Here is a 23908-nt window from a genome sequence, read left to right as displayed (position 1 = left end):
ATAGCATTTTCATTTTCATTCTCACTCTCCTCTCCCAAACTGGCTTCTTCAGCCATTTATGGCCCTGACTGGTTATTATTCACTGTGTCCACATATCAAGCAGTGATTTGAGGTACTGGTGACTGACTTTAGACCAGTCACTCACTATGAGTTTCAGACCAGTGGTCCATCTACTCCAGTATCATGTTTCATACACTGATTAACCAGAACCTTCCCTTGCTGTTATCTCCTGGAACTGGAATTCAGAGATTGACTGTTTCTGAACATATGTCTAGTAGTCACGGATAAACTCTCTGCCTAGCATATCTCAGATGTTGTTCTGTGAATAAATGGAAAAGGGAAGAATTCTGGATCCATGTTATGCAAAAAAGTACAGTAGTAATGAAGTAAACAATAAATCAGTAAATAGTGGGAAGAAACTGGTATGAGGGATTGTCTTGTGGACTTTTAGGCGTTGAGTATATGTTTAATCAGGACCTTTTTAAAGTTTGCTATGAGGAAAGAGTTAATGTTAGGGAAAGATGCTGTGTGTGAATGACCCTGCAGTAATGGTGGCCTATATGTAGTGCATGTTGGAGGCCCACAAGATTGTGGAGATAAGAATCCCATCTTTCCCCCCATTGTGACTCCAGACCAGTGGTGACAGTGAGAGCACCTGGGGGCCTCTCCTGGTGTCCCCCACCACTGCAGCCGGCCTTTAAGGTTCTCCTGGGGTCCTTTGCTGTAGCCCCCAGAATGCTAAGCTACTGTGGCAGGGCCTGAAGCAGACAACACTTTTTCAAAAATCAATTTGGGGGGAATTTAAATCTCCAATGTATTTAAAAAAAACTTTTTGGATTTTCTGCAAACCTGTTGAGTATCCCAAGTTTACAGAAAAATACATTTACTATTGGGGTGGTCCTGATCCACATTTAGATATCTGCAAATGTGAGTCACATTTTGTTATTAGATACACAGATGCTGTTGATATTATGAATTTTCCTTCAGCAGGGTGCAAAGCAGCAGAAGAAAACAAAGATTTCTTTAGGCATGCTAGGACTACATGTCATCTAAAAGTATCATTCTAGTTTCATAAACTAATAATAGTAACAATAGACCAGGGTTTTATATTACGACAAGCTGGAGCCCCCTCCCCCACAATGCTCTATTCTTAACTGGCCCCTGATAAAAGTCAAGGAACTTATTCATCTCTCTTAATAGCTCCACAGCTACACTTTCAGATCACTACCCTTAATCTTGTGTTAAATATCAATTTCTAATGGCTAGATATAAGCTTTCCTTATGAGTTCAAAGGTTTTTAATACATGTGAAAAGTTCAATGACTATGCACACCACTAACATTAATATTTCAGGGTTGCACAGAAGCAACTGCCTTTGTAACATTTCTTCAAATAGATTACAAATCATTGAGCAAAGTTTGCATAAGCTCTTGAGTTCCTGTCCTCCCCAAACCCCTTTTTGGCAAGACTAAACCAATTTACACACTTCAGCTGGGAATTTCTGCAGATCTAATGAGCATTTTTCCTTTCTTCATTAGCTCATGTCCACCCCTCCTTCTGCTTGTATGTTTTTCTCCCTCTTTTGAAATCTGCTAGACATACAAATCAGAGATCTCCACAAATATGTGCAAAAATGATCCTCTGTTCTAATAGTTCTTCCACAACCCAACACATGTACTTTGGTGAACATTCATCAAAGGACCTCTCAGGCAATTAGTGGATGTTAACACTTAAATGGTGATAAAGTTGCTGCCTTTGGCACAAGCCATCTGTATACATGCTTTGATTTTGCTGCCAGTTATATTATGAGCTTTGTTAGTATGTAAGGGAGGAAACAAATATGGATTTCTTTTTTTGCTCTGAAAAAAAAAGTTCCACGTCCCAAGGAAGAAATGTCAAACAAATATCAGAACAATGTCATCAAAGTGCTCTTAATATAAACCTTCAAAATCCTGGACATGTTTAACTAAGAGACTTCAAAGTAATAAATAACAATTGCAAAATTTACTCAGAAGGTCCATCTCATTCCTATTTCTTCCTGATTTGAAAAATTAGAGGAGCATAGATGATGCAAGAAAAATGCATGTCTGTTTAGCTATAGATCAACCTACATATTTCATGGGCAAATATACATACTACAGATGTTCTGAAAAGCTGGCTTGCTTATGTTTTGCATAATATTTGCTTAATATTTCATATTTTTATCTGTTACTGAATTTGAGAGATTTGAGGGGGGGGGGGTAAAACACTGGTTGTCAATAGATATGACCTACCATGGTGGTTAAGAGCAGTGGCTTATAAGTTGGAGAAAGCTTTAAAATCTTTCTTGGTTTTAAAGGAGCCACTTACAAGATGGTGGAGATGGTTATTTCAATAGGATCATTATGGTGTCAAAATAGGTTTTTGAAGTTGTATAGATTATTATTTTCCTCCCCCAAAGGAGGAGTACCCCACCATATGTCATTGGTGGTGGTCAGCCTCTCCCCTGATTTCCCAGTGAGGTGGTTGGGTTGGTTGCAAGCTTGCGGCCCGGGAAGCTTCTTACTGCGGGAGGGCGGGGAGAGGGAATCAGGGCACGGCCGGGCATCGCGCATGCGTGGCCCGTGCGGGCACGGCCCGATGCGCGGGCGTGACCCGATGCACGGGCGCGGCCCGTTGCCCTGCCGGTCCCCAGCCTCAGAAAGGTTGGGGATCACTGTTCTATGGCATCATGTCCAGTGTTGAACTCCACTGCCTACCCAAACTCTGCAGGCTCTACCTATAAATGCCCAGGATTTCTCAACCCAGAGTTGGCAACACTAGATGGTCCATAAAAACGGAATAAACAAATAATGGAATCAGCTCTAATGAAGCCAATCACAAATGCCAATTCCTCCCTCAACCATTTCATCATTCTTCATCAGAGCTTGACTAGAACAGTAAGGAACAGATTTGTGCCTAATGGTTTATAAAGATTCCTCTTCTGGAGGCCCAGTAGAGGAGTTTTGTTTTCATGCTCTGGATGCCCTAATTGCAGATGAAAACAAATTCTGCCATAGTTCAAACTATCTGGGGATTTTGGTGATTTTCCACCTTCCCTTATAGTGAGTTGATCTTTACAACTTATTTCTTGCTGACAGATATTGCTGGCATGATGTATCTCAGCCTCTTCAATTTTTTTAATTCAAGAAATAATTTTCTTGCGTAATTTCTGTTATTATTAGGGACATTTGGATATAATTGCTATTGTTTCAAAGGAAGATATTTTGACTAAGACCCATATTTCCAAATCAAAAAATATTTTTATAAGTTAACTTCAACAACGGATATTTGGTTCAGGTGGGTCCAAAGCAACAGAACACAGTTTGAATCCAATGACACCCTTAAGACCAACAAAATTTAATGCTGGGTATAAACTTTCAAAGACCCTCTTGTGGCACAGGGTGGTAAGGCAGCCGACATGTTGTCTGAAGCTCTGCCCATGAGGCTGGGAGTTCAATCCCAGCAGCCGGCTTAAGGTTGACTCAGCCTTCCATCCTTCCGAGGTCAGTAAAATGAGTACCCAGCTTGCTGGGGGGTAAACGGTAATGACTGGGGAAGGCACTGGCAAGGCCACTCTGTCTACCAAGAAAACGCTAGAGGGCGTCACCCCAAAGTGGTGCGTGCACAGGGGATACCTTTACCTATAAACTTTCATGTTCATACACACTTTGTCAGATATTTGGTAGGGCTGCCTCTTGCTGACAACCCTCTTTGCCCAGAGGCAGTCCATAGTCTACATCACTATGTCACTCCACAGATTCTCTGGTGATTTCAACAAATACCCTGTGTGTAATAACATATATCACCCTGGCTCCCATGAACGGACTGGTAACCCTAACATTTGAAGATGCTATACTGAGAAAAATCTGCTTTAGATCCACATTTGACATGCCATTAATTGAACAGGATGCAAAATCTGCCTATTTCCTGGATTTCTCCTCTCCTTTTCAGTCTAGTGCGGAAAAATCTTTGCTAGAGTCTTAAGAGCTTTCCTTTAGTCAAATTAAAGTTATCAGATTACATTCAGATCCTCTGAATCTCTGTTGAGTTCCTAACCCACTTTTAATATTCTGATTAGAAAAATGAAATCGGATTAGAAAACCAATGGTGACGGATGTGCTAAAATATTCCCATACTAGGTCCAAACCAGTTCTCATGTCAGATCAAGGTGTGTATCTCAAGCCAATTCCAGATCAATAGGCTGGTGTGGTTAAGGCACGGAAAGACACAGTCAACAAGATGAAAGCAGGCAAAGGCAAATGCTAATAGTACAGCTGGGAAATGAACTGATGGAATACCGGTATATCTCTTCTCCTTCTTTTGTCTGGTGAAGGCACTTTTATGGCCTCCAATAAGCAGGAATGATTTGGGGTCTATTTTGAAACCTTTCCTTGGAATGATTTAGGGTGGTGACTAAATCCAGCACTGATATACTTCAAAGACAGGCATATCTTAGATGATGATGATGATGAAGATGAAGAAGAGGAGGAAGAAGAAGAGTTGGTTCTCATATGTCACTTTTCTCTTCCTGAAGGAGGCTCAAAGCAGCTTACAGTCGCCTTCCCTTTCCTCTCCCCACAACAGACACCTTGTGAAGTGGGTGAGGCTGAGAGAGCCCTGATATTACTGCTCAGACAGAACAGTTTTATCAGTGCCATGGTGAGCTCAAGGTCACCCAGCTGGCTGCATGTGGGGGAGTGTAGAATTGAACCCAGCATGCCACACTCCTAACCACTTCATCAAACTGGCTCTCTACACCAAGCTGGCTCTCTTTTATTGCTGTTACCCACCCTGAACAATTCTGAAGGATGGGGTAGAATTACATAGCCCTCCTCAGTGTCATCTGCCCTTTAAATCTGAGTCCCCACAGCTGCAACCTGTAAGAACCAAGAAAAAAGCCTTAGAAAAAATAACTATGGAATTTCATGGACATTCAGCTCTCCATCCAGCATTACAAGTTCTGATCTGTCCTGCAGTGAAATTTGAACACATATGAGCATATGCAGAAATTTATTCTTTTAATCTCTATCTTGGCTGGTGCCTACCTTATTCTTCATTAGGTGCTAGGCCAAAACATTGCTCTTTATTTAGGTTTTTAACACAGGGATTCCATCTTGTAAAGCTGTTGTATGGTTAGTTTCCAGCCTGTGGACAGCATCATTTTATACTACTCTGTTTTAAGTGCTTTTATTCTTAATATTTTATTGTTTTTACCGTTTTAAACTGTAAGCTGTCTTGAGCCGGTTTGAAGAAGTGGCATATACACTTTCTGAATAAATAATCAAACAGCTGCAACCCCCAAAGCTCTTTCCTTATGATATATAAATAATGTTTCTATTATAATTTTAAATATGATACAATAATTTTGTGATTGGGAAGATCCTGGCAAAGAAGACAGAAATTAAAAATTTACTTTGTAATCCCCAAAATGCATTTGAAACCATTATGATAGTTTCCTTGCCTTCAAGCATAGTGAAAAGACATGGTGAAAAGAACTTTCTTTTAATATATTTCAGTTTTTGTTGCTGGCAAAGAACATAAAGTAATTATAAATGATCATGGAGATTGGCCAGGTGAACGGGAAGAAGAACAGATTATCCAGCAAAAGTATTTAACAAATAAGGTAAAGTTATAAAAGAATGTCATACCTCAGTTTTACAGCTGTGTAACTACTGGACAGCTGGAAGGATTAATGCCTGTACTATTCATAAATTAAACACTGCATACAGCTGCTACTTGATCACTACATAAGGTATTAGAGCTCCTTATGAAGTAGGAGAAATTGCAGGGAAATCCTCATTGTTCTTTAGGAAAAGTCTCAACATATATCCTGGAGGTTAGCAAGAAGAAAAAATAAGAATGACTGTGTTTGGATCCAATCCCACCCAGACAATGAAATAAGGGTGGCTTTTGTACACAAATATCAGCTGTTTGTCATAATTAAATGTAAGGCAGTTCATTTACAAAGTCTTTTGCACAAATTGAACAAAATGCATGTTGTAAATGCTTGTTAGAGAGTTCAAACAGGGACACAGGCATTTTTGTTTCTCTTGTACAAAGATGTCCTCTACTAACATCCCTTTAAGGTGGATAGGATGAACAGCACATCAATGGGGGGAAAAAACAGAATGCTAGATCCCAGAGCCTCAAGTTCAAATCATTGTTCATCCACAGACCTTCTGAACAGCCCAGAATAACCCAGTTTGTTTCAGTCTCCAATTTTTCAGTCTCCATGGTATGCCTGTCCCTGCCCTTCTTGCTAGTGCTGCCACTACCAAGATAGTGTGCATCTGCTCAGAAGCACAAACACAATGGAAACTATGTTGGACCCCACTACAGCCAGTAACCACCCCTTCTTCTCTGTAAAAGTACAGTGTGGCTCAGCTGTGAAAAGAAAAAAAATCTTTAAAGAGCCTAAAGGGGGAAGAGGAAATGAGGTGGAAAAGCTTAGTTCTGCCTCCTGCCCCTATTGGTTGCAGGTGGAAGGTCCGCCTGGACTACCCCTCCAGACTCAAACGTCACACAACAGATCACACCCTACATCAACAAATAAATGGATTAGGTAACCCTGAGATGCTCACTAGTGATTTGGACCATCCCTCCTAAAACACATAAGTCACAAAATGAATCCAGAAACAAATCCACACACCAAAGCAAGAACCAGGGCCTGAGAAAGAGCCCTAGTAAACAAGAAGAAATAAGGTATCTACAGAGACCCATGAGGAAACAGATCACAACAGTAGCACGGCTGGCATTTTTTTCTCCTTCACCAGGCCAAACTACTAGCACCCTACGTGACCATGGAACACCTAACCACAGTGATCCACGCAACAGTCACCTCTAGACTGGACTTCTGCAACTCGCTGTACCACAGGCCTGCCCTTAAACATGATCTGGAAACTACAGCTGGTCCAAAACGCAGCAGTCAGGTACTCACAGCAACACCATGGAGGTCCTACATTCGGCCCATCAACCAACAGCTGCGCTGGCTTCCAGTCGAATTCCAGATCAGGCTTAAAGTTTTTGTAATCACCTTTAACGCCATATGTGGCCTGGGCTCAGTGTACCTTAGGGATCGCCTCTCTGGCTACACTCCCCTTACATTCTGCTACCTCCAACTTCTTAGTGATTGCTGGCCCCAAGGGAGCTTGCTTGACCTCAGCCAGGGCCAGAGCTTTCTCCATCCTGGCCCCCACCTGGTAGAACAAGCTCCCAGTGGAGATCAGGGTCCTGCCTGAACTTCCACAATTCCGCCGGACCTGCAAAAGGGAGCTCCTCCACCAGGCATTTGGTTGAGGTCGACCTGAATCAATCACTTCCCATTGGCCCCAAGCCTCCCTCCCATGGAAAACACCGCCCCGTAATTTTGTTACTGCATTATTATTCTTCAACTACTGAGGTATCTGTATTATGGAAACTATTATGGAAACAGGTAAACTGTTACCTGTTTTATGCAAACTGCCCTGAGCTACAGGGGAGAGCCAGTTTGGTGTAGTGGTTAGGAGTGTGGACTTCTAATCTGGCATGCCAGGTTCAATTCTGTGCTCCCCCACATGCAACCAGCTGGGTGACCTTGGGCTCGCCATGGCTCTGATAAAGCTGTTCTGACCGAGCAGTAATATCAGGACTCTCTCAGCCTCACCCACCCCACAGGGTGTCTGTTGTGGGGAGAGGAATGGGAAGGCGACTGTAAGCCGCTTTGAGCCTCCTTCGGGTAGGGAAAAGCGGCATATAAGAACCAACTCTTCTTCTTGTAGACCTAGCAGCCAGGTTGCACAACTCAACCAGACTTTGTCTTTGATCTAGTCAACCATTTGGTCCTGGTCAACCACCTAGCCTTCCTAGGTGGGAGCAATATAGCCTTCAGCTGGTTCTCCTTAGGATTGGTCCCAGAATGTAATCATGGACGGAGAGAGATCGTCGCATGCTAGGCTGCTCTTTTTCTGGTGGTCTCTGGGAAACTGTGATCCATCAGGCAGCTGATATACTTCAGCTGTGTCTTCACAACCCATGTATCCTACCCTGCTTGATAGTGGATGGATTTTAATTGGAATTGATTTTTAACCATTTTATATTTTAAAGATTATTTATTGTATCTTTGTATTGTTTTTATTGCTGTGTTTTATTTACTATTAGCCGCCCTGAGTCCCATTTGGGGGAGAAAGAATGAAATAAAGTAATTAACACAAGGTTCCAGTGTTCTTCCAGTGTTCTAAACCAGTGTTTTGAGGCTGTGGTGAGGAGGCTAAAGCAGAACATACTGAAGTCACTTCTGAAGACATTGGGAAGGTCTTAGCAGCAGTGGATTAATTTTGTTTTGAGAAGTTAGCATTTGAAGAGCAAGTAAAGTGCTTGTGGGTGCTCATGGACCCAGATTTGGTATTTGAAAAGCCAGCTGGCATAGTGGCCAAGACTGCCTTCTACCATATGCACCTGGTTTGCTAGCACTCGCTTTTGCTGGTCCAACCACACATGCTTTTGTAACCTTGTGGTTATACTGCTGTAATGCACACTACATTGGGCTGTCCTAGAAGAAAACCGGAAACTGCAGCTGGTTCAGAATGTAGCAGCCTGATTATTGTCAGGGCTTAGCTGATGGGAACAGACCTTGTGGGCGTCTTTTCAAAAGTGACACTGGCTGCCAGTTTCTTTCTTTCCAGTTCAAGGTCTCTTTAAAGTTCTTTATAGCAATGGATTCACTATCTAGATTTAAAGGACTATCTCCTCTTTTATGTCCCCATGCACCAGCTTTTGTTCTCAGGCTGCTACCTACTGCCTGTTCCCCAACCTAACATGGCTCATCCAGAACCCAAGTCTTTTTCATTGTAGCTCTCATTTTGTGGAACTGGCTTCCTGAAGAGGCGAGGGGCATGACTACCTTTAGAAATTTTTAGGAGATGCTGCAAGTCCATTTTATTTACCCAGGCTTTTAATTCCAGATGATGAGCAACATATAGGATCCATGAAATTGCTAACATTGAAATACCATAGTTTGGAAATAGTTTAGGTGTACAGAATTCCACCCAATGGGAAGACCATTAAGACTAGGAAACATTGTTTACACTATTAATATCATAGGACTGACATTTTTCTATGGCAAGCATGGGAGAAGGCAGGCCCTTCTTTCATCTACCCATCACAGAGTTTGCTGTCTTTTGATTACTGCAGAAGGAATTCATATTACCAGAGGGGAGAAAAAAGATCACGGGAAAGAAGTTTTCTGTTCCTCAGGCAAGAACAGAAACACTTTGGAAGATGCAAGAATGCAAGGATTCTAGTGTGCATTGGAACAAATGTACAGTACTGAATAACAAGTACATGACTGGACTACTATCAAGCAATGGCACACTTTATCTTCACCTTCAATAGATACAGCAGGATAATCCTCCACAGGAATCACCCACTTCTTGTATTTTAAGGCCCTTTTAAAAATCAGGCAATGAGTATAAGATGTCAAATACTATACAATAGTTCTCCAATCCGAATGAGTAGCTGCTGCAACAGCTGTGTGTGTGTCTATGTTGTGGAGGAGGAATTCTGATTAATTTCTTTCAAAACTTAATAAGACGTATGTTCAGGAAAATGAAGCCAAAGTTGTTTCTGTTTGAAGGAACTCATGCTGCTCTCCCAGATAAAAACATCCCTTTGGGTGCCTAACTCAATAGATCAATAGAGAGAGATGCCTCCATTAATAGTATGGATATTTCATCTGTGAGATCACTGAGCTGCAGGTGGTTTAGTCTCTGGAGCAGAATTAAGCAGGATGCATTGTGCTTTTAGTAACTATTGCTTAAAGCTAATGATCGGATGGTTCATGGGAGCACTTAAAATCAGATTAAGTGGTACTCAGAAAGGAAGAGAGGCTTCTATACTGTACTGTGACTCTGGGGAGGAGCAAGACTTTCCCCACCTCACCTTCACTGCATGAATACAGACCTAACACAACATGTTGCAACCACTTAGTGAGCCAGACAACTGTAGCATCCTGCCAAGCGAGAATGAGGCTTTGAATATTCTTCTGCAGATTTCCAGTGAGGTTTTGATATTCCTCTACAGACTGCCAATCAGTCACAGAAGAATAGTGAAATGTTCGGTGCCACTCAGCACAATAGGCAGACATCTTATCAAATACCATAGACAAGAAGGGATCAACACCCCTCTCTTGCATGCCACACTCCTCCGAAGCATCTCCTTCTAGTCTCACTTTAGTGTCACAAGACAAAGAATCTTAGAAACATCATGTTTGCTTACTGACAGACAGATGAGCCACCAATTAGACACCTATTTTCCCAGATACTATCAGGCTGTTGGCTCATTATTCCCCATGTGAATACTAACCACCTCGCCCCACATGGCCAGTTAGTATTTGATAAGACGTCTGCCTGTATTGTGTTGAGCAGAAAAGAGAATTTCGAAAGCCTTCTTAAAGTCCAAGGATATAATGCGTGCTGGATCACCACTATCATTCCTTTTCTCACTCCAGTCCCATACGTTCATCCTAGCTGACCTTGCAGGGTTGTGGTGCAGATAAAAAGGCAAAGATAATAACGCAAGCTACTTGGTTCACATTGTTGCAGAGGCTGTGTGTGGGTGTTGGGCGTGGGGAGACTGAAAGGTGAAGGCAGAGGGTTGGCTGCAGGATGGGAAGGAGAGAGGGTAGCCCACTCCGTGCTGGGAAAGTCTGGACGATTTGAGAGGTGGAGCTTGGGAAAGCTGGGGTTTGAGGAAGGGGGGGGGGAAATTCAAAAGGTATAACGCCATTGACTGAGCTTTCCAAAGCAGCCAGTTCCTTTATGGCAACTTAAACTACCAACCCCCAGGTGGGAGCTGCAGATCAACCAGAATTACAACTGTTCTCCAGGCGACAAAGAAAAAAATGGCTGCTTTGGAAGGTGGCCTCTGTGGCATTCTGCCCTGTTGCGGTCCCTCCCCTCCCCAAACCCTCCCTTCCCAAGGCTCCATGTCCAAACCTCCAGGGATTTCCCAGCCCAGAGCTGGCAACCCTGCCGAGAACTGATCTCTGTAGCTGGCAGATCTGTTGTGATTCCAGGAGGTCTGCAGGCCCCACATGGAGTTATGTTTAGAAATGTAGAATGGCCAAATATTTTGAAGCCAGGGAAAAACATGTTTTTGTTCCCAAACAGAAATTTTGGGAACAACTGAAATATCTGAAACACTTTATTTTGCAAAAGAAGATGAGACAATGTAGTGTGTGATACATCAATCTAGCCTAAAGATTGCAGAAGCATGGGTCAGTGTGGCTGTTTCATGTATCTACATATGTTGGAATACACCGACACCAACAGACTGGGAGATTCCAGCACCAAGCTTGAGGCTATCTCTGCCAGCTCAGACAGAGTATCCAGTAGCAAACTAGGTCTATGGTAAACCAGAAGGACACCCGATCTATCCCTGGTACCCAGCTCAAGCAACACACAGTCAATGGCAGCAATATTCTGCATTGGGAACCGGAAGAAGGAGAACAACTCTCAGAGGGTAATTCCCCCATGACAGGAAGCTTTAATATGATGAAAGGCTGTACTCCAAACAAACCTTTGAGTGAGCAAGATAAAAGGAGGGTGGGAAATCAGACACAGGAAGAAGCAAGAGGGAGCCGTAACATTCGTTTTTCCTTTCCAGATTGGGAAGACGCATAACACAAAGATAAGACAGGAAGAGTGAAGAAGATGTTAAACTGAGAAGAAATGGGATGGGAACTAAAGGTTTTTACCAGTTTTGGATAACATAAAGGATTGGCATCAATTCTGGGCAAACCTCATGAGTTTTAAACAGCTGAGATATTGTTGTCTTCATTGGGGGGGGGGGGGGCGGGACCACAGGAGATTTGTGGCACTTAAAAGATCAACAACACTTTATTCCAACAAACTTTCATGGATAGCAGCCCACTGTGCAGATGCTATGACTAGATCTGCACTAAGCTGTCATTAGATACAGGAGGTTTGAAAAAACGGGAGCAAGGCTGAGAGACCATGAAATTCAGGAAGTACAAATCTAATCAGCAGAAATACAAAGGGCATTCACTAGTTATGTCAAGCTATTTAAAACCTGGACTGGGAAGGGAGAATCAGCAGAGATTTATGGTTCCAAGCCACTGACTCAATGCCAAACCTGTTTTTTGGAATTGCTTGACTCACTTTTCCCTAGTGTTACCAAGGCTCAAGTCCCCCCACAGCCTATGTATTTATTCTTATGCACTATACATTCTGACTCAGGAGTTTATGGCACTTTCTAGCATGGAATTTTTTAACAGGATCCCTGAGTCCAATGGGCTATGTCTCATGGAATGTATTCACATGTGCAGCCATTGTTGCAGAAGTTGGAGCACTAAAATTAGATCCAAACTACATGATATATGTGGTATGTGCAGTACTACAATGGGTCAAAACCATCCCCAGGGAGCCATTTTGGCTTGGGGAAAAGGCACAGCGGGGAAGGCTGAGTCCTTCCTCCACCCACATTGCAGTCCCAATCTCAATCAGTTTCCTGTGGCTTTTGAGTAAGTGAGTTCACCGTGGTATTGCTGGGAAAGTGAGTTGGGTCAAGGAAACCACAACCCCCAAGCACATTGTGTAGTTTGGCCCTTACTTCTTACTATCTGCTAGCCTGAAGCAACTGTATCCTTGCACAAGACACAGCAAAATATATTTCTTTTGATACAGTTTCAAAACTAAGCTCTTCCTCCAAGCCTTGGGTCGAGGCCAGTGAACCAACTCCATCAAACTGGAGCCCCAGGGGGGCCTCATCCACAATCTGCACTCTGCAGATGAAGAACTGAGCCACGGTGCAGTGTTAATCATCAAAAATGTTAAATGTTCTACTGTTCAATGTTATGCCATTAGTAATGTTATATGTTCATAATTATGTTTTTTCCTTGTATTGGATCACAACTTTCCTTGTATTGGATCACAATTTCAAATGTAAACCATCCTGAGCCGTAAGGAGAGGCAGTATATAAATATAATAAAATAAATGAAAACGTGAACTATGTGCTGTACATTGCATTATTCAATGAACACGTTATTTCATGAAAAGTATTAAAACACTATGTAGCTCCATCCTTTTTGCTATTGTTTGCACAAACTGAGCTAACTACACATTGCTTCCTGCTCGAGCATCACTAAATCCAACCCCAATGACAGAGAAAATGGGTTTTCAGCGTATACTCATTCACTACTACTCTGTGCCCTAGAAGCCAGGGGAGACTGAGCAATCCATGTGTCCCTGCATCAACATCATGTTAAGAATATCCCCTACTCCTCCTCAGTGCTATTTTGGATTTTAGCAGATAGATAACCTGCTCCACTGTATAATGCACTGCACATATCCTGATGAAGGCAGGCAGGTGTGTGAGAGGCAGGAGGGATAAGGCACTCTGCTGTGGGAGCTACAGAAGTTCAAATAATGGTATACTGAAACTTACCACTAGTGCAGCCAGCCTCATCAATTCCATTCTCACAGTCTTTCTCCCCATCACATCTCCAGGAAGAAGGGATGCACTTGTTGCTGGAGTCTCCACAGCTGATTTTTTCAGCTGGACATAGTTGTCTGGCTATAAAAATTGCAAAAATAAAACACCTGTTACTTTAAAGAGGAACAGTCATTAAACAACTCTGCAAAAAATCTTACATGCATTGCATTTTAGGCATATTTCTACTCAAAGCTGAAATTTTTTGGTAGAACAAATCTTGCTAGAAACCTTTGTTTGTGGTGGCCGAGGTCATCATGCTTCACAGCACTAAGGCATCCAGACTCTCAAAACACACTGTGGCATGAGGCAAAGCTTTATTTGACCCCTCCCCTCATGTATGTTGAATAACCAACAGTGGTGAGGTTCATTTACAAAGATACAGAAAACACAAGAATTGTAAAGGAAAACATCCATGATTAATAGAAAAAAGATTACAAAATGGAATGTGAAACAGATTTTAATAAAACAAAATCCCAAGGATGAGGAAATCTATGAAGCAGATAACAATTGGTGTGTGGTTTTCTTTTACAACATTCATACATTATGGAAGTGCTGCACTCTTCCTTATGTATTATCCTACTACTGCTCAACAAATACAGGTACTATATTTTACTTTATAATGGTTACTAGTGGTCAAGATCTGAAAAATCAAATGCTTAAGTAGAAAGCCCTACTGGGTTAAATTATTATACCTCTCTTTGGGTCACAGTCATAGATGTGCATCCAAAGAACTGTGAATATACCAGAGCTTTTCTAGATTCCCTTTCTACTGCAGCTGCCCCAGAAGGCTAGGGAAGCTCCAGACAGGCTATGGCATGCTGTGAGATAATGCAGATAGAAGACATATTCTCAATTCACCAGTGCATGTGTGGAAACACTGGGCTGCATCCAGCAATATGTCAGCAGAAGGTGCTGGCAACTGTGGATTTTCCTGTGTGCCTCAACCTCAGCAGTGCCTTCCCCTTGAGTTGGTGGACCTTGTGCTTCCCCACTCCTCAGTGCAGCCTCTCACTCACAAGACTTTTAGTGGTATGCGCTGAAGATCTCAATTACATTTTGTTTCACTTCCTGTTAAGTACATAATAAATTTATAGTCGAGTGGCACCTTTAAGACCAACAAAGTTTTATTCAAAGTATGAGCACTTTGTTGGTCTTAAAGGTACCACTCAACTCTAAATTTGCTCTGCTGCTTCAAACCAACACGGCTACTCACTTGAATCTGTAAAGTACATATTAGTGTGTGTGGGTGTGTATGTTTACACACACACACTTGTGTAAACAAAAAAGGATTGTCCTAGAAAGAATCTAGAGGTGTATCTGTATACAGCTATAGATGCATTCCAGGTCAATTTTTTTCTGTTTTTCTATCGAGATTGCCTATGTAGGGGGAAGCACATGCCAGAGACAGTCCCCAGATACAAAGAATGCTTGAACCCCTAGAGCTGACATCATCAGAATGCCACAGCAATGGTATTTTACCTCCGCTTCTCCTTTTTTCCATGACATAATATCCTATTTAGAAACACTCTGGCAATAGAAGCTTTACTCAGTTTTACATGTAAGCAATTTAATTTCTATAATCTTGCACTTTTAACCCACAATTCTGGCACACACACAAAAAAGGACTAAGAAATTACAAGACATGGCAGGAATGGACAAGAAACAAAACAACTGTTCAGGTGAAAATGTATTTATTTGAGGGCAAGTCTCTGAGGAATTGGCCTTCTCTGTTTCTATAACAGAATTTTCTCTCACTGTCAGAAAGGCCTGAGGGTGAAGTTGCTAGAGAATTTGTACTTTTTGAAAGGATTGGGGGCAGGGTGGGTGGGACAAACAATGAAAATATGAAATTACAATGAAACTCAGCAAACTGACAAGGAAGATGTATGTATTAGGATTATTTTGAGCCCTAACCTGGACAAGAAGCAGCTGCCACAAAAAAAATGGGGGGAATGGAATGAAGGGAAGAGCCTATTTATGAAGAGAATGAGACATGAGGTTAATCATCTAATTAACAGAGTAATTGGATACATTTTTAAAAATGCATGCAGTAGGCCTCACATTATTCATTAATTCTAGCCAGGGAATTGAATGGAACTGGTGGCTAAGCATGAGCTAACACAATCTTCACTGTCATACCTAAGCCTTACAATGTGAATAGGATAAACTTGTGAAAATACACAAACAAAATAAAATCAAAGAATACTGGGGCAGGGTGGGGGGAGCCAAGGATATTTTGGTCTGTATCTCTGAGGCAATCCTGATAACAGCAAGCTATGGAATACAGTCACAGGTGAAGAGGAACACCTTCTGCTTACTTGCTTACATAGCTTTTCCACTGGTGTCCAAAATATTTCCTTTCTTATAGTGGGAAGAAATGAATGGTTATCTTAGTACATGATAGTGACCGCTGTCCGGGCTGGGGAGTTTGTGGCGATGCAAAACACAGAGAGGCGGCCTTCCCCAAAAGAGGACATTGAACAAACTCGGTTAAAATGTCAGACACATCAAGCCCAATTTATCACAATGAAACACAAATGCCAACGATGGACAACAATGCTTTATTTATAGGGAGACATGGGAGAAGACGACAAGACGGTTCCATTGACTCGCCACAGCCAATAGCCCATTCATTCTACTTGCTTTCTTTACACACCAACATTACAAATTCTTTCACAGAAATCGTAGAGCCTAACTGGCGCCCCACTGCTTGGCTTCCTCTTGTGCCACTGCTGAGCTTTTCAGGCACAGAAGCATTATGTATTAGGGAAAGGAGAGATAACAGAATGGATTTGTTTTCGCAAGACCATTTGTCAGGTTCTCACCATACAGGTACTCAACACGCATGCGCAAAACGGACTTTGCTCACTTCTACTTATGGGAAACCTACAGACCTTTTCATTAGCAGGCTAGACAGCATCCGTGAGTGTGAAAAAAGGCCCATTTTTGTGGAAATGTGCTACTAACTTGAACAATGAAGCTAGCATTCCCACTACCATGTCAAGAATTTCTAACATTGTCCTTGATTTGTTCTGAGACAAGAAAATAGTAGGCAAGTGTTTTGCTGTGATAACACGCTAGATCAGGCTTTCTCAGAGCCAGTTTGGTGTAGTGGTTAGGAGTGCGGACTTCTAATCTGGCATGCCAGGTTCGATTCTGCGCTCCCCCACATGCAACCAGCTGGGTGACCTTGGGCTCATTACGGCACTGATAAAACTGTTCTGATCGAGCAGGAATATCAGGGCTCTCTCAGGTTCACCCACCTCACAGGGTGTGTGTTGTGGGGAGAGGAAAGGGAAGGCGACTGTAAGCCGCTTTGAGCCTCCTTCGGGTAGGGAAAAACGGCATATAAGAACTAACTCTTCTTCTTCTTCTTCAACAGGGGGCTCATGAAACCCTAGAGTTTCTTGACAGCCCCAAAAGGGTTCTGCTGATTGGGTGGGAGTTATATATATAACATATATATATGTTTTTAAAAAAATAATGACATGACCATATATGGTTTCTACCCTCCCAGAATGGAAAATTATGGGCCTGGAGGAGGTAGAAAGGGGAGGGGTCCCTGTCATAAAAATCCCTGCTGGCTGAGGCTTGTGGCACATGGTAGAGGCTGGAGTCCAGAGAGGTAAGTACTCTCATTTTAATTTAACTGTATTGGGGGTTGCAGGGGGGTGACAGAGTGGTGGATGGCAGCCCCAGCACTGTTCTGGCCCAGCAGAGTGGGCTGCTGGGCTGTTTCTGGCATGGCAGAGGGCAATGTAGCCTCCAACACTGCAGCTGCTCCATCTCTGGGTGAGGATGTGTTTTGACTTCTTGGGTGCAATCCCGGCCCCATCAGCCACACTTGGGGGAGTTAAAGGGGAAGTACTGCAGCCATGAGCCTCTTGTGGTGCAGAGTGGTAAGGCAGCCGTCTGAAAGCTTTGCCCATAAGGCTGGGAGTTCAATCCCAGCAGCCGGCTCAAGGTTGACTCAGCCTTCCATCCTTCCGAGGTCGGTAAAATGAGTACCCAGCTTGCAGGGGGGTAAATGGTCATGACTGGGGAAGGCACTGGCAAACCACCCCATATTGAGTCTGCCATGAAAACGCTAGAGGGCGTCACCCCAAGGGTCAGACATGACTCGGAGCTTGCACAGGGGATACCTTTACCTTTACCTTTACTGCAGCCATCCCCTTCCCAGCAGCACTACAGAAGGAGAAGGAATGGACTAGTGAGGTGCTTGCCCTCATTGCATTCCCAGGCAACCCAATGCAAGCCTGCATTTTTTTAAAAACTAAGAGCCATGTGGAGTGAGAAGTTGCTTCCAACAAGTCCGGCTGACTTTTGTTTCATTCACTGCAGGGGAAGAGAAGAAAATGAGTGGATGGGGGACATTGTTGCAGCTTTTGTCTGGAAAACAAGGGAAGCTCCCAGTAGCGTGGGGAAAAAGGGGGCCCAAATCCTTGTCCCTGCAGCCCGATTTCTGCTTTTTCTTCCAGGCCATGGCTAGCCACCCCCAGGTAAGCTGGAGAAGGTAGAGCGCTGGCTCATGGCTGCCCCTCACGAGCCAGCTTGGCTGAACCATGCAACTGCAGCAGCCAAATGAGCTGCATGCGGGAGCTACCTTTCTAACCGGCATGTGTGGAGCTTTGTGAAGAGGACAGACAGGGAGGCCATCCCAGAGACAGCAGCCCAGTATTGGGGGTGGGAGCAACAAAGGCCTACTCCAGCCCTGTTCCCAGACCAGCAGAGTAGGCTACTGAGACATTTCTGGCATTGGGGGTGTGGGAGCAACCGAGCAGGACGTCTCAACCAGTGGGAGTGTCCAGGTGATGTCAAATCTAGTGACATGTGACTTCTGGGGAGGTGTGGCCTGTTGACATCACTTTTGGTGTTTTTCCAAGCCTGAGGAATGTTTCAGGGGTTTCTCAATGGTAAAAGATTTAGAAAGACTCTAGACAAATATTTAGAGTGGCATACCTGAGGGACACTTTAAAAACAATTACAGAGACTGGATTTGTTCAAACATCAGCTTCAGGACATTTAACCAGTCACTACACTGGACCATTAGCTAGTGAATTAATTCTGATGACCACTGAGACAACAAAGGACTGGGGGGAAAATTGCTATTCCCTGTTCAGCAAAACAGACAAATATTTTATCTTCATCCATAAGGTATATAGATGGACACCCCCTTCACCCACAAACACACTTGGAAAATATAACAAGTGATGTAGTGTGCCCCCAGTGCTATTTATGATGGCTTGTTGTGAAATTTACCTTGCACTAGCATCCTCTGTGTACTTTCCTTGCTGTTGCCTACATGAAACAGCTCTGGGTAAAATGTTATGTTTTAAGGCTAAAATAATTTCTGGTCAAAGGCTTCAAATGAAATTATTCTCAGTAAACCAAATATGTTGAATAAAACTTTTGGTATCAGAATTTTGTCATGCTATTAACAGGATCACAGCAGTGAAACTTGATAAATATTAGCTATTATGTTATTTTGCTTGATAATTACTTTGTTTCTCAAGTCCCCAGGCTAATAGCTTATGCTTTGCACAAAGAACTACAGCCCTCTAACAAATACAAGTCTTAGGTTTTTGAACAAAAACTGCACTCTGGGGCAAATGAGGTCAAGCATTTTTCTTCTCTTTGGCATCACTCCTCTCCCTGACTTGGGGAATCATTCTGAAGTGTACTAGTTGCATAAGGATACTTGGCATAGACAGGAAAGACACCTGAGTTGTTTTACACAGATTAACATATTCTGTTATCATCTTGGGGATAAGTATAAATGAATGATCAAGAAATTTAAATCCAATACTTAATCCTACATAAACTCTGTGTTTTATCAGGATATCCTGAAAGGTATTCATTTCAGGACAAAAAGAACCAGGGCCTTATAACTGCGGGTGAATACTTGGAGGAAACATCAATATTATGTAAATGACACCTAGACTTGGGCTAAAAAAACAAAAATAAGCTTTGTCAAAGGATGACTAGATATATCACAATGGTGCTTAGTATGGGAACTGTTGAGTTATTACAACGGCCCGGTGAAACTAAATGCTAAGTATTATTGTTTTGATATTTCTGTCATCATATATTTTTTCTGTCAACTGATACTAACAGAACAACTAACATCATTGTGGTGGGAATCCACAAAAAGTAGCCGTGGTACCTGAAAAGGTGGGCACTACTGATCTATTGGACTAAACTGGTAAAAGTCACCTAGGAGTATGGCTGATTAAGAGTTTAGGAGATTGAGTATTCTCTCTCATCAGTAAGCTTACTGCTGCCTTTCTCAACTCTTTTACCACTGAAAAACCCCTGAAACATACTTCAGGCTTTGAGAAACCGCAGAAGTGGCCTGATCATGCAGAATATGGCCAGGAAGCAGAGCTGTGTACCCCCCACCTATGGCACCTCCCCTTCCTATTCCCATTGGCCATTTTGGGAGGGAAAGTGATATATGGTCATATTACCCAATACATTTTTAACAAATTTAATATATATATATATATAAATAGTTAACTCCCACCCATTCAGGAAACCCTTTCAGGGCTGTCAAGAAACCCCAGAGTTTCACAAAACTCTGGCTGAGAAAGCGTGGCTTGCTGAATAGTTGGTCACCCTTCTCATGGGAAGCACACTTCAATGAGACTCATATATGCTGAAATATTCAAGGATTCAGTGCAACAACTGTGGCCTTTGTAGTCACAATCAGGTCTTCCTTGCCATCTTTGAATTACAATTCTCTCTTTCAGGCCACAATCTGACCAAGGCCTCAAGTTTTGTGATATGTGCAGGGGTCCAGGGGCCTCCTCAGTGCCCTTGGATTGAGTACATTTCCTGGTTCCATCTAGTTATTGAATTGCTCTATTTTCTTTATTTTAAGAATGTCTTACAGAATATCTAGTTAGCTTTTAAATGCCCAGAATAGTATTCAAAACGTATGAAATACCACAGAAGGCTGAGGTAGGTAATTCACAATTCAGTTTCAAAGCCAGAAATCAATAAAAACTTTAGTCAAACTGGAACATGCTTTTCAGTCAGTCAGTTGACCCTTCCTCTGTGCCATGTCCTAATCCTATTTCCTCCTCATGTCTTTCACTGAAAATGCTTTAAAAAAAAAGGGGGGGGGGGATATCCTCCAGAAAATTCCAGAGGAGAAAACTCTGTAGTTCACTCTAAAAAAATACCCTGCTTTACCCACTTGCAAATCAAATTTCTCTAACTAGAGGTGCATAGAATCTCCAGATGTATCTCCACATGTGTAAAGCGGAGGGAGGTAGCATTCCTAATATGACAACTCGAGCCATGTAGGCCATTTTGAATGCCCTTCTTGCAGTTTTGAACAATTAAAAAGAAAATATGGCATAAGCATGTTATTTAGAGCCTGTGCTAATTGCAGCTCCTTGGCATATGTTTATAGGCATGTTATCTTCTTTTCAGGCATTATGGTATTCACTGCTACAATACTTGGCAAGCAAGCTATAAGCACTACTGTGCAATCTCCATTCTTGACAAAGACAGACTGAGGTAGGAGCACCACCATCTGTCTCCGCGCTTTCTATGGAGAAGAGATAGACAACCCAGGCAAAGTTCTTAAAATACAAAGGTGTTCACAAGACATATGTCTAAAAGTAAAAGCAGGATTTACAGGGTTGTTCTCAAAAGCCCTTCAGACAGGAAAATTTCAGCACATGAACTTGTAAGCCTCAAATGTAAGAGTGGGTATTTGAGGAAATTGTCTTTCACAAATCTGTTGAAAGAGCAGGTGCTGTTTCTAAAGTCCAAAGCCATATGGTTTAGATGAACATTTCCTTAAACTGATCTGAAGAAATGAATGTATCATCAAGCCTCAGAGCTGCAGCTGGTCCAATAAGCAAGTGACAGCAACTCATAGTTTAAACAGAGAATGCAGCAGCTTTGCAGACGATGAACTCTGGATCCATCTGCCACTGTTTTCTTTAATTCCTTTGTATACTGTCTTCCCAGATTTGGAGAAGCACTACTGGTAGTCCTAGAGCTATACTATTTCCATGTCAGGAGGATGCATGGTCTATGGTCCAGTTGAGACTGCGGGGAGATGAATTTGCTGCCTCAAGTAAACTGCAGATATTGCTGACTTATCCTGTGTTCACTGATAATTCAATACCAAACATCATCTCTCCAAAATACATTAGAATATCTTTCTAATGCATTCAACAGATGCCTGAGAATAAGTTTATCCTGTCTATAATACCTATCCAATACTTTTTAGATTACTAAACTTTTTAGAGTTGGCATGTCATCTATTCAAATGTGTCAGTCTATAGAAACACCTCTCAGATTCTTGCATAAAACTCTGTTTGCATACTTGAAAAGTTGACCAATGCAAATGCAAGACCCCAGCATTTATGCAAGCAAGACAGCCATCAATCTGTCCTCACTACTAGTAAATGCAGGGGATGTGCAACTCAGTCCAAATGGACATACTATAGTTTAGGCATCTTTTTGTGAATCCTCTTGCTTCAGTAGTTTGTAGATCTCCAGGCTACATGAAGCTTTGGATAAAAGAACTGTTACCTTTTTATTGTAGCAAACATATTTGACATTCCTTGATCTACATAAATTGGGAACTTCACAGCCTTCTCTTCATCAGTCCATTGTGAAATGATGGAATATGAATGATCAGTTGAGATGAGATAATGATTAGTTACGTTTGTTGCCAGGCAAGATTTTTTGTCCAGAAAAAAGTCATTTCTTCATTATAGCTGCCAAAATACACAATTCCTTTAAGTTAGAGGAAAAGATAAGTGCCATGTCATAGGGCTGCTCAGTGCTAATTAACTAATTATCTGGAATAATAGTTTGGGGGGAAGAAACCTATGGGTGAAGATCAGAATGAACTTGTACATAAAGAATACTTCACAGAATATTTTGAGAACCAGGAAGATAAAACAATTATTACATTACCATTGCACATCTATCAACTTTTTTCATTCATTCAAAGGAGAGAGAGAGAGAGAGAGAGAGAGAGAGAGAGAGAGAGAGAGAGAGAGAGAGAGAGAGAGAGAGAGAGAGAGAGAGAGAGAGAGAGAGAGAGAGAGAGAGAGAGAGAGAGAGAGAGAGAGAGAGAGAGAGAAATGTTTTGGAAGAGACTGAATTATGAAGGTCAGAGTGCTGCCAGTGTGAAATAAGCTTTGCAGTCAGTTAAGAACACTTGAAATTCATTTTACAAAAGTGCAAATGATCAAAGACAGCATCACATGGGAAAAGGCACCAGAATTCCTCAGTCTGCTAATTGACTTAAATGCAGATTAAATGTTGCAAGCTTCCTAATACTTGCAACATTTAATGAACCCAGTATAATGTTTGGTGGTCCTCATGTGACTCAGGTTCTCTCCTGCCTCAAGGGCAGCTCCATTCATGGCACTAAATGCATAATTTTATCTTAGTCATAATGATTATGTATTTCTAGACCATTTAGTTCAGGGGTAGTCAAACTGCGGCCCTCCAGATATCCATGGACTACAATTCCCATGAGCCCCTGGGAATTGTAGTCCATGGACATCTGGAGGCCACAGTTTGACTACCCCTGATTTAGTTGCTCCAAAAGATTCCTAAACAATATAATCCCTGTCTCGGGCATTCATCCAGTCTGGTGTCTTGTGGTTGATTCTCTAGAAGGACAACAAACTTGCACTTGGGCTTAGTTTGCCACATATTCTGTCACAGCTGCTTCACAGTCATCAAGGTAACTCAGGCTTCTCGATTTCTAGGACTGTATCCTAAGATTTTTAGTGGCAATGATACTTGTCCGAGTTCCACAACAGAAACTGGGAATCATTAAACAAAGCACTAAATTCATCTGACAACTGGATATTCTGGAGAACTGTGACCAATGCCTTAACAAACAAGTCAAATAAAACTGTATGTCCTATTCCAGCTTCCAAATGGGTGGACCATTTTTCCACATTGTTCATAGAATCATAGAATCATAGAGTTGGAAGGGGCCATACAGGCCATCTAGTCCAACCCCCTGCTCAATGCAGGATCAGCCCTAAGCATCCTAAAGCCAAGATGTAGAATCATAGAATCATAGAATCATTACCGTTATTACCATTCACATAACCGTCTTAACTAGACCCTCAACTGTCCATTGGACAATGCTCTTCCTTTCCCTGTTGGCCAAACGTTGAACCTACTGAGATTTCTGAACTGATAAAATCTCAAAAACCTCATAAGTCACCCGGTCCAGATGGGATCCCTCCAGACTTGATTATTCACTATGCTGACTGGTGGGCTGTGCCTTTAGTACATCTGTTTACAAAAATCAACCAAACAGGACTAATCCCAGATTTATGGCTAAATTCCATCATAACCACAATATATAAAAAAAGGAAAAATTGACCTTCCGAGTAACTACCGA

At 42.2% G+C, this 23908-nt stretch overlaps 1 protein-coding gene across 2 annotated transcripts in view; it reads right to left on the bottom strand.

Moving 5' to 3' along the window:
* The window catches only part of LRP8 (LDL receptor related protein 8), a 224954-nt gene that overhangs the window by 49488 nt on the left and 151558 nt on the right, over nucleotides 1-23908 (bottom strand). For both annotated transcript variants that reach the window (XM_077333684.1, XM_077333685.1), the window contains exon 4: nucleotides 13462-13590. In XM_077333684.1, coding sequence (XP_077189799.1) covers nucleotides 13462-13590 — 129 coding nt within the window. The remainder of the gene's footprint in view (nucleotides 1-13461; nucleotides 13591-23908) is intronic.

The sequence above is a fragment of the Paroedura picta genome, chromosome 4, assembly GCF_049243985.1.
Source record: "Paroedura picta isolate Pp20150507F chromosome 4, Ppicta_v3.0, whole genome shotgun sequence".
Taxonomy (NCBI): domain Eukaryota; kingdom Metazoa; phylum Chordata; class Lepidosauria; order Squamata; family Gekkonidae; genus Paroedura; species Paroedura picta.
The sequence above is the reverse complement of the archived record's forward strand: the minus strand, read 5'-3'. Positions and strand labels throughout refer to the sequence as shown.